A 15,404-nucleotide genomic window follows, 5' to 3' on the forward strand; every position below is an offset into this window, starting at 1 on the left:
ACTATGGGAAAAAAGGTAACTGTGCTCTCTAATGTAGTTTCTAGTGCCTCTTAAGTTTTATGGGGAGTGAGAAATATCTACTGCAGCAGAGAAACTCATCTATTTTCTCATCACAGTGACTGTGCAGTGTACCAGGGATGGCCAGTTTGTGCTGGTCGTAGCTCGAGATGCCACTCTGCCCCACATAGATGTGGATTCAGTCAGCCTGCTAGAAACGAATGATGACTCCTGTAGCCCTGCTGGCAGCACTTCTGCCTTTGTCATCTTTCAGTTCCCTGTGACTACTTGTGGTACCACAATCAAGGTGGGTGGAGAAGTCTGGGTTTAACAGATGTATGAAAACCTTAATATAATGGTTTAAGGCTGCAACTGATGGACTAACTTGTCAATACAATATGTCAGAGGAGAAATGTCAATTTTCTACAGCTAAAGGTGACCAATTGTCCAACTTGAAGGTTTTGTTTTTTTTAATTAGAGGATAGTGAAGTAGCAGACAGGAAACAAGGTGAAGAGATGGATGTGACATGCAAAGGTCAATGGCTGGGATCGAACCAGAGACGCTGCAGTTATGTGGCATGTGCAGTAACCATTTGGCTACCAGAGCACTTAGCTTTCAATTCTAACATGATAAAACTGGGCTGTCCTGGTGGCATCACATTGCAGAATTTTTGGCTGCTTTACTCAATTAGTGACCCAAATTGTCAAAATTTGTAACTTCTTCATCAGCTAACGTATCGAAACACTGGTTCTTCTCCTGCAGGAGGAAGAGAGTTACGTGGTATATGAGAACCACATATCTTCCTCATATGAAGTGGGAGTTGGCCCCAGAGGATCAATCACCAGAGACAGCCATTTTGAGTGAGTTCATATGAAATCAATCTGCCTTATTAGTTTTGTGACCTACTGAGGTTTCCTGATATGTAAGTCCTCTGATCTCTGCACACAGGCTGCTGTTCCAGTGTAGATACTCTAGTACAGCTGTAGAGGCTCTTGTCATGGAGGTGAACGCTGTTCCTCCACCTGTGCCGGTCGCTGCTGCAGGACCCCTCAGAGTGGAGCTCAGACTGGGCAACGGACAGTGTCACTCAAAGGGATGTGTGGAGGGTGAGTGTCACTAGAGCCTTACAACACCAGCTTACTGCAGTATTTCAAGTGTATGATAAATGACTTATTTCTATTCCAGAGGAGGCAGCATATCACTCCTTCTACACTCAAGAGGACTATCCAATCACTAAAATGCTGAGAGAACCGGTGTATATTGAGGTGCATATCCTGGAGAGGTCGGATCCAAACATCGTCCTGAACCTGGAACGCTGCTGGGCCACGACCACCCCAAATTCTCAAAGCCTGCCACAGTGGGACCTTCTGGTTGACGGGTATATAAAACACAAAGATGACTGGAGAACTGAAAAGCACTATATATAACTTTCTGCTATTAGTTTGTTGTGGTTATGGATGTTTTGTCGCTGGTTACAGGTGTCCCTACAATGATGACCGCTACCTGACCACCGTGGTGCCTGTGGACGGCTCCTCTGGCCTTCATTACCCAATGCACCACAAACGTTTCATCATTAAGATGTTCACGTTTGTGGATCAAAACACCTTTACTCCTCAGAAGGACACGGTACAGTTTCTCAAAACTCATGAACATTATCATTAAATGACAAACCTAACTGTACTTTCCTTGAACAGTATGCAATATACAACAATCTTTTTACAGGTGTTCATCCACTGTGCTACGGCAGTGTGCTATCCAAGCAGCACAAACTCCTGTGAACAACCGTGCCACCGGCAACGTGAGTAAATCCATAAAAATGCTAAACAGGGCTGCAACTAATTTCTTTCTTCTTAACGACTCTTTGCCGCTAATAAGTCTACAAAATGTTAAACAGCAGACTGCTCATCACAAGTAGCATGATGTATAACAATACCTGTGGTTTACAATTGTATAAAGAAGTGGCAAATCCTCACATGTGGGTGGGGGGGGGGCTGGAACTATAGATTGTTTGGCATTTCGGATAACTTTATCAAATTTGATAATATAAGCACTAATGTAAACAAATCTCTTGCAGGAAGAGCTGTAGCTGCAGCGAGGAAAGTCTCCTCAAGCCAGAGGACTCTGGTCTCAAGCGGAGAAGTGATCCTGACTAAGAGGACTTTCTCTGCCGTCCAGTGGGAAAATGACTCATCTGCGACTGCTCCTAACACCAAATCGAAGAGATGACAGTCCACTGGCAGCCATATGTGGCCATGACTTTTAATAAAGGCTTTTTCAAAGCTCACGCTTACAAACTGGGTCTTGTCTGAATAGCTAATCTGAAGGTCCCTAGCTATACGTTTCTTGCTGAGGTTTTTTGTGCAGAGGCTGTCATTTGATGGTGGTAATGTAACACTCTCTGGTTTGTGCTGAGAAATCACAAGATTACATTACAACTGGATACTCTGCAGCAAGTCTGTGCTTAACTGTGAAGACCTGACATAATGGCAGAATGAACAGTTAAGTATGCATTGTGTCAATTTTTCAACTGAAAATTACTCTGCCGTAGTGAGAAAGATGTCATACTGTAGAAATGTAACTAGCAGCAGTACTGATAGTATAGCATGAGGTCAATACTTTTTTTTTTTTTTTTTTTTTTTTTTTTGTACCTCCCACTTCAAACACTGGTCTCTAGCATACTACAGGTGCATTAAGATGAGCATCATGATGATTTTTTTAAATAACGGTCCCTTTTAGGTTTCTGCATATTCCTCAACTTGCTATATCTCTCCTCCACTGCTCTGTGCACCACCTCCCTTTTTATCCCACTAAACCCCCACCCCTTCTCATTGAGATGGGCATCACGATTCCTCCAGACTCGCTTTTTCTGCTCGCATGAACAGGGAGGTGCAGAGGGAAAGCAGAGCAGCCGTATAGGTTCAGTCTGACTGACGAGCACAGAGGACCATGCTGTCAGGATGCTCATCTCGCTCCACTTTAACCTCCAACCTGCTGGGGAAGCCTTTAAGCAAGATATACAAGCTATACATCACATTCACATGGCAGTGCTGCCTCATTTATAAGCCACACAATAAAATCCCAGAGGGAACTGCAGATAGGTGCCAAGCTGACAAAACACTAACATCTGCTGTGTGGAGAAACATATACTGGTGGAGAAGAGATGTAAACAGGTTGAAAAGTTCTGTCAATTAAGTGAAATTGGTAGATGCAGAGGAGACGGTGTGTGCATGTGTGTGGCGTGCTAAATGTTGGAGAAAATAAAGAATTGAGTGAGTGTCAGAGTGAAAAACTAAATTATTCAAGAAAAAATGGGCTCTCAAATCTTGACATATTTGACCAAATGTCTTTCTGCGCTATCGTAAATGTTCTGCTTTCATTCTGACATAAAAAGGTAGGATACAAAATAATTGAACTATGTCAAATTCAACTACGTCAAATATTGATCAATTTTGCTTTCAAGTGTTCCTCTGTCTGCCTTTCTTCAGATCTATTTATTGAAGTGTATCCCGTTTGGTCTTAAAGCTGAGATGAAAAAATGCATTGGCGAAAATTAGTATTCCAGCGCTGTGTGGCTTCGAGACGCAAAGTGAACACGACCTTCACACTGTGGCGGTCCGCCTAATTTCTAAAACTCAGTAAGTCATTATGTAATTTCTGATATATTTTCGATTGTAAAAACAAAATGACGGTCAAAACAAAGAATCCAGACAGACTGTAAAAACCCTGAAAATGACATTACAGTTTAGACGAAAGGTCTGCTTCATCTTCGTCAAAAGAGAATAATGTTAGTGTCAACTTCTAAAAGTCTTGACCAATGAAATACTTCAGGACAATGACAGACACTGTTGGTTTTCCTGATTTGTCTGCACATTCAACATTGGAAACTGAGTGACAGTAACATCAAATCTCAACTTTCTTACCCAATCTTGTGTGCTGGCAAACAAAATTTTCATGCATCCACACATACAATATAGACACACTTAAACCAAACACCAGCACCAGACAAACGCCCACTAAGTGTATAAATGGGGCCTGTTAGTGTTTCTTTCTTGGGCCTGTGAGAAAGCAATCACTGGCCATCTGGAGCATGGCCACCTGGGAGAGCAGCAGGTGGGACCCTGTGGGTTAAATGAGCTGTTATCTGTAACTAGTTTACCTCCCACAAGAGCAACTTCTGTATCTACATTAGTCAGTTTACCTCCCACGTCGCAACCCTCTTTACCAGTTCAACTCCTGCCTCCCACTGGTTGCTATTGAATGGTTTTTCATAGACTGTAATGCCAACAGTTAGCTGTGTTCCAGTTTGGTGTGAAGTCATTTCATGCTGTGTGAAACGATGTGTTTTACTGCAAACAAATTGGTGTCAAAAACTGAGAGATAATTTAACATCCATTCATCTAATGTATTTGTATCATTTGGGGCCAATCTTTGAATCAAACCCACCCTGGAGCCAGAAAAGCCAAAAACAGGCACAAAAATAAAAGGAGAGAAAATCTGAGTGGAGCTGAGAAGGAATGAGCAAGTAGGAGCCACCATGACTGACTGTGACAGGCTAAAAAAGCTTTTAATCACTCACAAGTCTTAATATCTCCCATAAGGAAACGTCTGATGATGTTCTTGATTAAAAGACCACACTACCAAGTATCATCTGTGCATCCAAAGTTTCATATAGCATATTCCTCTGTGCTGTAGATCTCCACTGGTGTCTAAAAACTATTAAAAACACATCAATGACCCAATGAGTCAATCCAACATACTATATACACTGTCCTGCTGCTGTAAATACTCACTAGTACTATAAATTAGCGTCTTAATTGAAGGAACAAATGGGCAGGTAAAGTAGGAAAGTATTGACAGAAAGACTAACATGTTGTTCGTCCTCCACCTAAAGCTTTCAACAAGCCACAACTTCTGTAGCAAGCTGTCAAGCCCACACATGTAAACCTATGCAGTTAGAAACTAATCCTGTGGGCTGTGTTTAGTTTGTCTGACTTGGAGATAATTCATTCTGCCAACGGACGCAAAATGGATTTCAGTGTAAGCTGACAATACAGTTGTATCGTAGCATATCGTATCATGCAAGTGCTGGAAGTTATTTATGAAAAACTGAAAAGTTTTTGGAGGCTTGCCCTGATAGCCTCTGTGAAAGAGGGAGTAAAAGTTAGCATGACCCACAGTCAGAATGGCCACAATTAATGAGAATAAAACCAAACATGGGTCTTATTAGCCAAAAACAGACATCTGCTTATTTCTCAGGTTATATCTGGTTATTTTATCTTTCTCAGTTGAGTTGGCAGAAAATTAACTAGATCACAGTTTATATCAATGTAGCAAAACAAAACTACATACAGTATACCATGACAGATGATGTCATGTGATACTATTTTCACCCCTCCAGCCGCTCTACTGCAACTTACTCTTCAGTACTACTTGCTGCACAGTTTCACCCACCAGATGAAAACTTTCCAGTCACATTGAAAGAGTGCTAAACTTTCTATTGCATAAGACCCTCCACTTGAATGCTGTGCCTGCTACATCCCTCTCTTTTGCAACCTCTGTAAGTCAGCCCATGTGCAAGCCTTGCACAACAGATGAGATAAAAGTTCTTTAGTATTCAGCTATTCCCAAGGCACTGCAGGATAATTTATTCACTGTGGGGAGACAGCAAGGACAAATATTTGACATTATAATACTGAAATCTCTTATCCTTGCTAAACCTTTTGTTTTTAATACATATTCATATGACGTTTTTAATCTCCCCCTTTTTTTGTCGCATGTGAGAGTGGCAGCCCATCACTACTGAGACACAACATACCATTGTAGTGTGATTACTTCTATGTGTGCTGAGTGTGTATTGATGAGACCAGGGAAATAACAGGAGGACTAAAGCACTCTGGGTAATCTGGGCCCTGTGGCCTCCAGGGACAAGACTGAAAATTGAATTAGAGGAGGAAGTGACAAACTTGACTCATCCTGCTGTCTATGTTTGCATTAATATAGGTAGCAAAGGCTGCTTTTAGAATAGTTACCTATGAGTCACAGCTCACACACACACACTGAGGTAAACATGGAAAACCTTGATGTTGTCGAGCAGATCCGTGCATGCGCGTGACACCCAGACAAGTGAAAACACACCACCACACACTCCTCTTATATTAGTAGAAAGCAGCACAAAGGATCGGGGAGGGGTTGGCGGGTGATGTCAGACAGACTGAAGGATCAAGCTGAGATAGTGACATCTTGTCAGAAATAGACTTGAGGGGGGAAAGCTGGTTGTTCGCATACACCATGACACTCATCCACAGAGATGACGTTTGCAACAGGTTTAAAATGAACATTATCTGGAGTCAGAGGAGGAAAATACAACAAAAGACAAACTGAAATGTTGAATTTTGTTAACATAAACCATGCACCAATGGCAATATTTGATTCAAAGAGACCAAAGAGTTGTCATTGGTGAAAAGTAACTAAGTACATATAAATTGCACTAATCAATATTTTCTGTTAAGAAAGGATCAAATGACAATGTGTAATGTAAAAGGTAGTGATATCATCCAACTCTGCAGCTCTCCTCCCCTCTACGGAGCTTTAAAGCGTCTTTCAGCTCCTTGTTGTGTTTTTTACAGCTTTGGTTCACTCTCCCCACTCTCATCAGCGTTGTTTACAGTCACAACAGGCAACTGTTTTCAGTGGAAAAGCTCTGACAAACCCACTGTACACCACCTGCCCAGCAACAGCAGACAAAGTTAGCAACGAGCAAGTGAACATAGTGGAGCATTTAGCTACTCACCTGAAGAGTTGGTGGAGACTACAAAAGAGCTAAAAGGAGAGTGAATACTGGACTGACATTTATTAGGTGGACAGAAACATGACTCCATGTCTGTTGGATGTGCAAAAAAGCAACTGTTTCTTCATATCAACTTTATTAGGGCCTGAGCCCCAAAGGGGGCTATCTCCTCCTAGGGCGTTAATGGTATCGGCTTCAAACTTTAATACATGACTTATCACACTGTGCTGAACAAAAGTTATTAAAAACTTTGTAATAACTTGAGCGGTTTAGATTTTTTAAGCCCCGAAAGTTGGAGTGTTACATCGCACCTTACAATGTAAACGTTACTTAGTGTTTCTACACATCTGACAGCAGTGTTCAATGCTTACTTTTTTTCAAGGAGTACATGTGCTCCTAAATGAAAAAATTAGGAGCACACATAACTTTAGGAGCACACTGAAAAATGCTCAAGTAACAGTTTCAAGAAAACAATTCATTACATTCATATTTACAATTTATCACATACATATTTAAACTCTTTGTGTGTGTGTGTGTGTGTGTGTGTGTGTGTGTGTGTGTGTGTGTGTATGTAAATCAAAATTTATGTTGTTTTTAGAGGTGCTCGATTATGGCAAAAATCATAATCACCATTATTTTTGTTCAATATTGAGATCACGATTATTTAACATGATTACTTTTTGCCAATTGCCAATGTTGATATGTGCACATATTTTTTCCCACTTGGCTGAGGAGACCATTACACATGCAATCATATATTACTAATACTAATACTAATACTAATACTAATACTAATACTAATGATCAAGAGAGACTATAGCCTATATGAGGGAAGAACTCAGGGAGACTGGAGTTCCGGAGCACAGCATTAAAACTTTAATGGACCTGCCAAGAGGGTGGAGCAGCAGTTTTGTTTTTCAGTTTATTAGACAGACAGGATTAATGTGTAGGATTTAATCATTGGTTCATAGTCCAAAGCGGAGGGTGGCAGTAATGCACCTAATATGCTGGTTGCCAACCGCTGTTATAAACCAAAAAGAGGAGAGTAAAATATTTTTCCAAACAGAGTGGTACATCCTGTCAGCCGAGGGATTTCCTATGTGTGCAGCTGAACACAGCAGCTCCTCTACGGACTGTTTCTTCTTGATGGTCCCGGTGTTTCTTCCACAGGTTTCACTTCACTCAGCTGGCCGACAGACACACTGGTTCTTCCCACTTTCACCTGAGTAACAAACCAGGGCTTGGTGGTCCGGTTGGATCCAAACAGAGAGCCAGGGCTAGCTGAGAGGCTAGCGGAGGCTAACTGGTTTTGCTTCTTTCCAGTCATGCTGCAGCTTACGCTCCGCTAGCCTTAGGAGCGTCACCACTTTCTGTATCCGTTGTTTCAACTTTAAATCCCTTTAGCGTTTCATATAGTGTTATGGTTGTAATTTGTAGTCGCACAGTGTGCGAGTAAATTATTTCTCCACTTCACACATATCTATTTTTAGGGGCAAATGCGAGTGAAATACTCACACTGTAGAGCCCAGTGACAGTACACATTTCAATCAAACTTTGACCAGATCATGTGGGTTAAAAGTGTTAACTTTTCTAAAAATAGATGATGAAATATAGGAAATTTATTTGTTTTACACACAAACTCATCAAGACTTTTCAATTTACTGATTGAAATTCAAGTGACCGGGCTCAAAACTTGCACAGTTTTGATGACACAGATGTGAGCAACTCAGCCTTATATGACAAACATCATCTGATTCACATGAAATTTTCAAGGTGTGCTCTACAGTTGATATACAGCGACATGATGTTCACTTAACGGGTGTTTTAGCACCATATAGTGGGCTCAGGAGATGATATTTAATTCCTTCATGCAATGTTAGATGACAGTGAAAAACTAAAGTTACATGTCTTTGTCCAGCAAGTAGTCATAACAATATACATTTAAACGTACGCCACATAGAAGTGCAATCAAACTGGCTGAATAGCGCCCCCTACGAAATTGCAGCAAAGCAGCCCCAGCAGCTGGCAAGATAGTGGACAAAGGAAGTGATGTTTATCTCCTTCTTGCACTGTCTGAAAACAGCCCGGGTCTGGAGACATCTACATGCCCATGACAGAACCCCTCGACTGCACCGCGGCCCGACGTGCACAAAGGCGCGAGGGCACGTTCAACGCTGCTTGCAGCTTTAATTAGGGCCTGAGCCCCAAAGGGGCAAAGACCCTACTGTATCTGTTGTGTTTGTTTCTTTCTTATTCTTTCTTTCTTATTACGCCACTTCAACCCATGCACATCAGGTCTGGTGAAAAATTTGATAAAATGTAAAAATTATCCCCCAAAGTGCCAAAATGTGCTCGATAGCACCACCTATGTATCTAATATGGCCGCCACGGCCCGTAGGAATGTCGTAGAGAGATCAAACCAAAACTCAATTATTCGTCTCATCAAGACCTACAAATCATATGATGACACCCCTGACCTAAATCCAACAGGAAGTCCGCAATATGCCCATCAAAGTACGACTTTGCGCCAATTTTGGACCCCCAAGAAACGCTCTCCTCTTAGGGCGTTAATGGTATCAGCTTCAAACTTGAATACATGACTTATGACACTGTGCTGAACAAAAGTTGTTAAAAACTTTGTAATAACTCGAACGGTTTAGATATTGTAAGCTATTGTAAGGTTGAATAGAGCTCATTGAGTGAGAGTGACAGTTTAGATGATGAAAATGATGAAAGTAAGTTGCAGTTGCATTTTGATGAAAATTAGAAAATTAATTTGTTTTACACACAAACACATCAAGAGTTTTGTTTACTAATTGAAATTCAAGTGACTGAGCCCAAAGCTTAATTTTGATGACACAGGTGTGAGCAAGACAGACATGTCTCACCCTGCAGAAAATTCTCATCCTCGCACCATTGAGATTTGATGTTTCACCATGACAGAGGAAGTTGCTATAACTTTATTGTACATGCTCCAGTCTGCACCAAACTTTACATATTTGATAAGAGTCCTGGCCTGAACACATCTACATGACAATATTCCATCAGTGATGCAAACTGGCTGAATAGCGCCCCATACGAAATTTCAGCGAAGCAGCCCCAGCAGCGGGCAAAACAGTGGACAAAGGAAGTGATGTTTATCTCCTTCTTGCATTGTCTGAAAACAGCCCGGGTCTGATGACATCTACATGCTCGTGACAGAAGACCTTCGATTGCGTCGTGGCCCGACGTGCGTGGAGGCACGAGGGCCCGTTCATCGCTGCTTGCAGCTTTAATTAGGGGATATTATTACAATGATTACAGCTTAATGTTTACAGCTTGCCCCACAGCCCCAAAGTGGCCAAACATATCTATATATTACCTACTGATTTAAAAAGAAATTTGAGCTACTTTAACTTAACCTGAGTATTTCCATTTTATGCTGGTATGTTATACCTCTACTCTGCTGCATTTAAGAGGAAAATATTGTACTTTTCATAGTCATCTGACAGCTATAGCTACAGTGCTAGTTACTATATAAGCTAATATTTTTAATACACAAGAAAAAGGTCACCTTGTAAAGCAAGATACATTGTCATAGATTAAACGACCAAATTGGAACCAAATATAAAGCAATAGCTCCAACATTAAAGTGCTGCTTACATGTTAATGCATTAGACATAATAATAAGACAATAACACATACATATGCAATAATTTTACTTTTGTTACACGTATTTTGCTGATAATACTGCACTTCTACTTGAAGGTCCCTCCTCACCCACACAGGTAAGGAACAAATAATCACATTATTTGTTCATAAATTAAACCAATAATGAAATGAACAAATAGATAACAACAAGACGTCCCTCCCTAAAAGGTGCGACAACACAAAAAACAACAACAAAAAAGAGAGTGAAAGAGATGTTAATTAACTGTTAGGAGGCAACATGAGTGAAAACACCTGTGTGGGTGGACTGTAGTAACATTTTGAATGCAGGACTTGAACTGTTTTTGCATTGCGGTATTGCTACTTCTGTTTTTACTCTGAATACTTCCACCGCTATTTATTTTAAAAGGTTATACATTTTGAGGCCCTGCATCCAATGTTTTCTAACAGAGTATGTTAGTGTTTACTGTGCGAGGCAGCTGGATTTGCAAGATCACGCGAGAATCCATCTTGTCAGGCTTCAAGTTATGTGCTTCAGCGGATTCTCGCGGGATCCCGTATTCTTGTGAATCCAGCTGCCTTGCAAGGTAAGACAGTGATAGACCGATGGTTCATCCAATCACCTGCCAAGTATTTTTTGACTCCTTTTCCAAACAGCTTTCAAGGACGACTTCTCAGATGGTTCTGTGTAACAAACCATCTGGCGCATCAGATTATGTAAGTGTATAATGTTTCTCAAATGGCGGTTATTCCATTTTGAAATGAAACTCTTTAGTTTGTCAACACACCCTTTACAGTACAAGGACTGGAGTCTATTTTAAGAGTCAAATGAATTGAGATAGATTTTTTTTCTTTCTGCAGTTTCTGCAGTGGCCTGTTCTGTTGTGTGCAGGTAACAGCACTGTTTGGAAGTGACAGGACCTGAAATGGACTCAAGCCAGCTTCTGTGTGGGAGAGAGGACAGAATGCTGACTATGAGGAACTGGACCCCCCTGAAGAGGCAGCACTTTTATGTGTGTGTGTACAAAAGAGACAAAGAGAGAGAAAGATGCTGCGATACTGGGAGGATATACTGTATATGGTATTCAATCTATATTGCAGTATCTGAATTTTCTTTATAAAGCACGTGGAAATGTCTCATGATAGCTGCATGAGACTGTAACACTGTTTAATTCCAAAACCAACTAATCCTTTAAAGTGATGGAAGTAAACTGCCAACAGCATGCTGATATTTACCAACCCAACTGGTGTGTGACACTTTACAGCAAACAAAACAAAAGAGAAAGAGCGAGGCAGCAGATCTCACTCTGGTGAGTCCAGTTTTCTGTGGACAGTGTGATTGCACACTGCTGTTCAGGAGACAATCTGTGTCCGAATGCTGCATAGCATATACTGACAATGGGGAATATCGATGTGTGTGCACAGTATGCACAATTCTATCCATCCTACACACTGAAAGGCTCAAATTCAGCATGTAAAAGAGCAAATGATTCAGACACAAATGTTTTGTGTTTTCTCTTTCCTGTGCCTGGAGACACGTCCATAATCAATAGCAGAATAATCGGCTGCCAATATTTTGTCTCAGTGAGGGAATATCACAGTCTTTTCTTATCCTGCACCATTATATAGTGTGTATTTTTATGTAAAAACATGGCAGTAATGTGGTTTTAAATATTAATCCACCCTAGACATACAGAAAGAGATATGATAAGAGTGAGAATTGGATCTTCTCAGTGGTGTGTCGTGATAGTCACTGCAGCTCAGAAATAAACACACACATGCATACATTCATAAGGACCGACAGCATGTGTACTGTATACTGTTTCACAGGTGCTGCAGTGCCGTGTAGAGGGTGTGTGTGTGTGTGTGTGTGTGTGAGTGGTGGGGGGATGGCGGATTTTCCTCTTCAGGTGGATCATGACTTCCCTTCAGAAGCCAAATCCTGAGCCTCCTGCTGCTGGAAGGACATGAGCATGCTGTCTCTAACATCTGCTCCGGCAGAGACTTACAACACACTCGTTTAGACACATAGGTGGGCACATATTCGTAGGTATAGCGCGTACCCACTTGCAAAATTTGCCTACGCTTCTGGAAGACAACACACACACACGCACGCAAACCCTATGACACATCCAGACCTCCCACACCTCTGAAAAAAGCTTCTGAAAAGGCTTCAGATGGAGGGCTGCAACACTTTGACACCAAGGCACCACAACTCTGTATGTCTCTCTTTTCTCATCAGTCTCTGACCTGCCTCTTCTCCGCTTCACCTGCTTCATCCATCCATCTCGCGAGACGGTGAGGAGGCAAACAGCCACTGCACCTGACAGCAGCAGTTGTAGGAGCTAGTGACCCATGCGCCCCAACCCTGGTCGCTTTCCAACTGTCAGCCACCGTTCACAAGATCACTCCTGCATCACCATACAGTTCCCAGAATATAACAGATGCTGCCTAAAATAAAGACTTGGAGCTTATTAAGATGAAAACACACACTGCTTTATTCATGAAAGCCTTAATTGTTATAAATAGCTTGTTTATTCCCTTTGGAGAACAACTTCAGAGAGGTTAGTGATGATTGTGAAATGCTTTCCAATAAATTTCCAAGAAATCTGTGCGGTGCAGTGGCGGAAAAGTACAGCATTAATTCTACTGTACACACTGTATGAATGGAAATAATTTACATATCAAATAGTTGGTTGGTTTTACGCGGCGGGAAATTAGATCATGGCCATTTGTAATGTAATTATATAACTTATTCAATTGTGAGCTCGTTTACATGATACCTTTATGACACCCACATTATATCTAAATAGAATATCACAGCAATGTTCGCTGATAGTAAAACTCAACAACCAACAGTCGGCATAAATTAAAGGGTTATTTTTATACCATTGTCTTGGTAAACATTGCAGTCTAACAGCTGCTGATTCTAAAAAAAGATTATGGCAAAAAAAAAAATGTTTAAATACTTGAGGGAAAATGTCATTTTTAGTACAATAGCTGTGAATGAGGAGATGACATTTCTGTGCCGCTTCCTCCTGGAGAACTTATCAGACAGATCTCTATTTGTCTCTATCTGCTCCATGTCATCTGCTCTGTCCCGCTACAGTACCAGTGTTCCAGTGCTGCCAAAAATTCAAGCAAACGCCTGCCTCTGAAAATCCTCTGAATCTTACTGATGGCAGACAATAACACACGGAGGATCCCTTTGTCAACATTAGAATCCAATTTTTAGACTGCGGATACACCTGGAGGAACCTCTGCGAGCGTTCATTTATCTGATCAAAAATTCGTAGTCATCTATCTCTATGTGTCATTCAGTTTTCCAAGAGGAGAACACAGATGCTTTGTTTCACCTGAGGGAGGCTATTTGATGAATTGTGCTGCCACTCTGTACTTAGAAACGATCAGGACACAAGATGCACAATTGCTTGCATGTGCAGATACACACACATGGATCTATTTTTGGGCAATGGACCGGGATGCAGGGAGTGAATGATAAAGCCATTGATCGGAGCGTTGTGGTCAGAGGAGAGGGAGAGAGCAGACAGCACGTTCCAATCCACATTGACTCCGACTGCCATTTTACATTACTATTGATCTTTACACTGAGACACACAGCATGGCATCGATCTTCACACCAACAAGAGCAGAAAAAGCACCTCTGCACATCTTGGGACCACGACAGCTGCATGAAGACGGACTGACTGACGTCCTGCACTCACACAAACACACACGTGCACAGACACAAAGAAAGAAGAGAAGACAGAAGAAGAGAGAAAACTGCAGTCACAGCCACACAAGTCAGGCTGAGACGACACTTTAATCCACTGGTTTGCATGACTGCCTGTCAATCTGTCTGTCTGCCTCTGCAGATATAGATATCCCTGTGTGAAGTGCTCCAGGGTATCACTGTCAGCCCTGCTATGACATGAGTGGGGAAAACTGGTGCATGCAGCAATTAATATTCAGAAACACTCCAATTTTAGTTCATAAGAAGAAGGGGCTGCTCTAGCAAACAGGAAGGGGCTGAGGGGAAGATAGATGAGGGGCACGAGGAGGGACAAGATCTGCAGGAGAAATGGGGGAGATAAGGAAGACATGGGACGTGAGCGAAATACATCAGAGCTCAGCATGCAGAGTCAGGCTCTAATCTTATATCTCAAGGATATTAACATCTTCATAATGGTCCATTAGGGCATCCATAAAGTGATCAGAGATAGCGCTACATGCATTTCTTCAAGCTGAACAAATTCTTCTGACGTGGTTAGGTGAAATCTAAATTGATAAGAATTAATTATGAAGGTGGGTGCAGGCAGAGGCTGAGAGTGATACTTCACCTGTGGATCAAGGTGAATGAATGGAGAGGAAACTGTGATTACACACACATACACACACACACACACATACACACCATACACACAGCAGCAGCAGTTACAACTGAAGGAAATCAGACCAAAAGACCCTAACAGCCAGTAAAGATGATCTTTTTGAAATATTTTTTTATAGGAATATTCATTAAAAGCTGCACTCAGTCTCCTCCTGTGGGACACCAGCGAGCGACCAGCAGCTGTGTCTCCATCCTGTGACCAAACCGAGCATCCTTTAGACCCCTACATGACACACATACACATGACTGAAAACATCATCTATGACCTCATCGAAAACTCACCAAAGTTTGCTGGTACTGAAGCGTCCGGTTTTCGGCCTTGTCCTTCACCATTGCCGCAATATCCTCATTAAGACACCCGATCCGAGAGTAGGCCGCTAATTAGTCTGCGGAGGAGGACTCGGCGCGGCTGCCTGCCATCTCATGTGCGGTGTGTAACAGGTTTCTTATCATGAGCCCCCCTGCATGACGCAAAGCGCCGCCGCTGCGGTGTGCATGTGTATGTGTGTGTGTGTGTGTGTGTGTGCCAGATGAGAGTATAGCCGGCTATCGTCTGGCAGCAGCAGCGCTGGCTGCGGTTT

The 15,404-nt window shown here is 41.8% G+C and overlaps 2 protein-coding genes across 2 annotated transcripts in view; one reads left to right on the forward strand and one right to left on the reverse strand.

The window, feature by feature from the left end:
* The window catches only part of LOC137194208 (zona pellucida sperm-binding protein 4-like), a 2,608-nt gene extending 316 nt beyond the window's left edge, over positions 1-2,292 (forward strand). The window contains exons 1-8 of the mRNA XM_067605868.1: positions 1-15; positions 117-304; positions 761-858; positions 947-1,104; positions 1,184-1,376; positions 1,477-1,624; positions 1,721-1,796; positions 2,073-2,292. The exon at positions 1-15 is cut by the window's left edge and continues 316 nt beyond it. Coding sequence (XP_067461969.1) covers positions 1-15; positions 117-304; positions 761-858; positions 947-1,104; positions 1,184-1,376; positions 1,477-1,624; positions 1,721-1,796; positions 2,073-2,224 — 1,028 coding nt within the window. The 3' untranslated portion in view covers positions 2,225-2,292. The remainder of the gene's footprint in view (positions 16-116; positions 305-760; positions 859-946; positions 1,105-1,183; positions 1,377-1,476; positions 1,625-1,720; positions 1,797-2,072) is intronic.
* The window catches only part of clcn2a (chloride channel, voltage-sensitive 2a), a 40,662-nt gene extending 25,258 nt beyond the window's left edge, over positions 1-15,404 (reverse strand). Inside the window, exon 1 of the mRNA XM_067605867.1 lies at positions 15,106-15,404. Within this exon, the coding sequence (XP_067461968.1) occupies positions 15,106-15,156 (51 nt within the window). The 5' untranslated portion in view covers positions 15,157-15,404. The remainder of the gene's footprint in view (positions 1-15,105) is intronic.

The sequence above is a fragment of the Thunnus thynnus genome, chromosome 12 (assembly GCF_963924715.1).
Source record: "Thunnus thynnus chromosome 12, fThuThy2.1, whole genome shotgun sequence".
Lineage (NCBI taxonomy): Eukaryota > Metazoa > Chordata > Actinopteri > Scombriformes > Scombridae > Thunnus > Thunnus thynnus.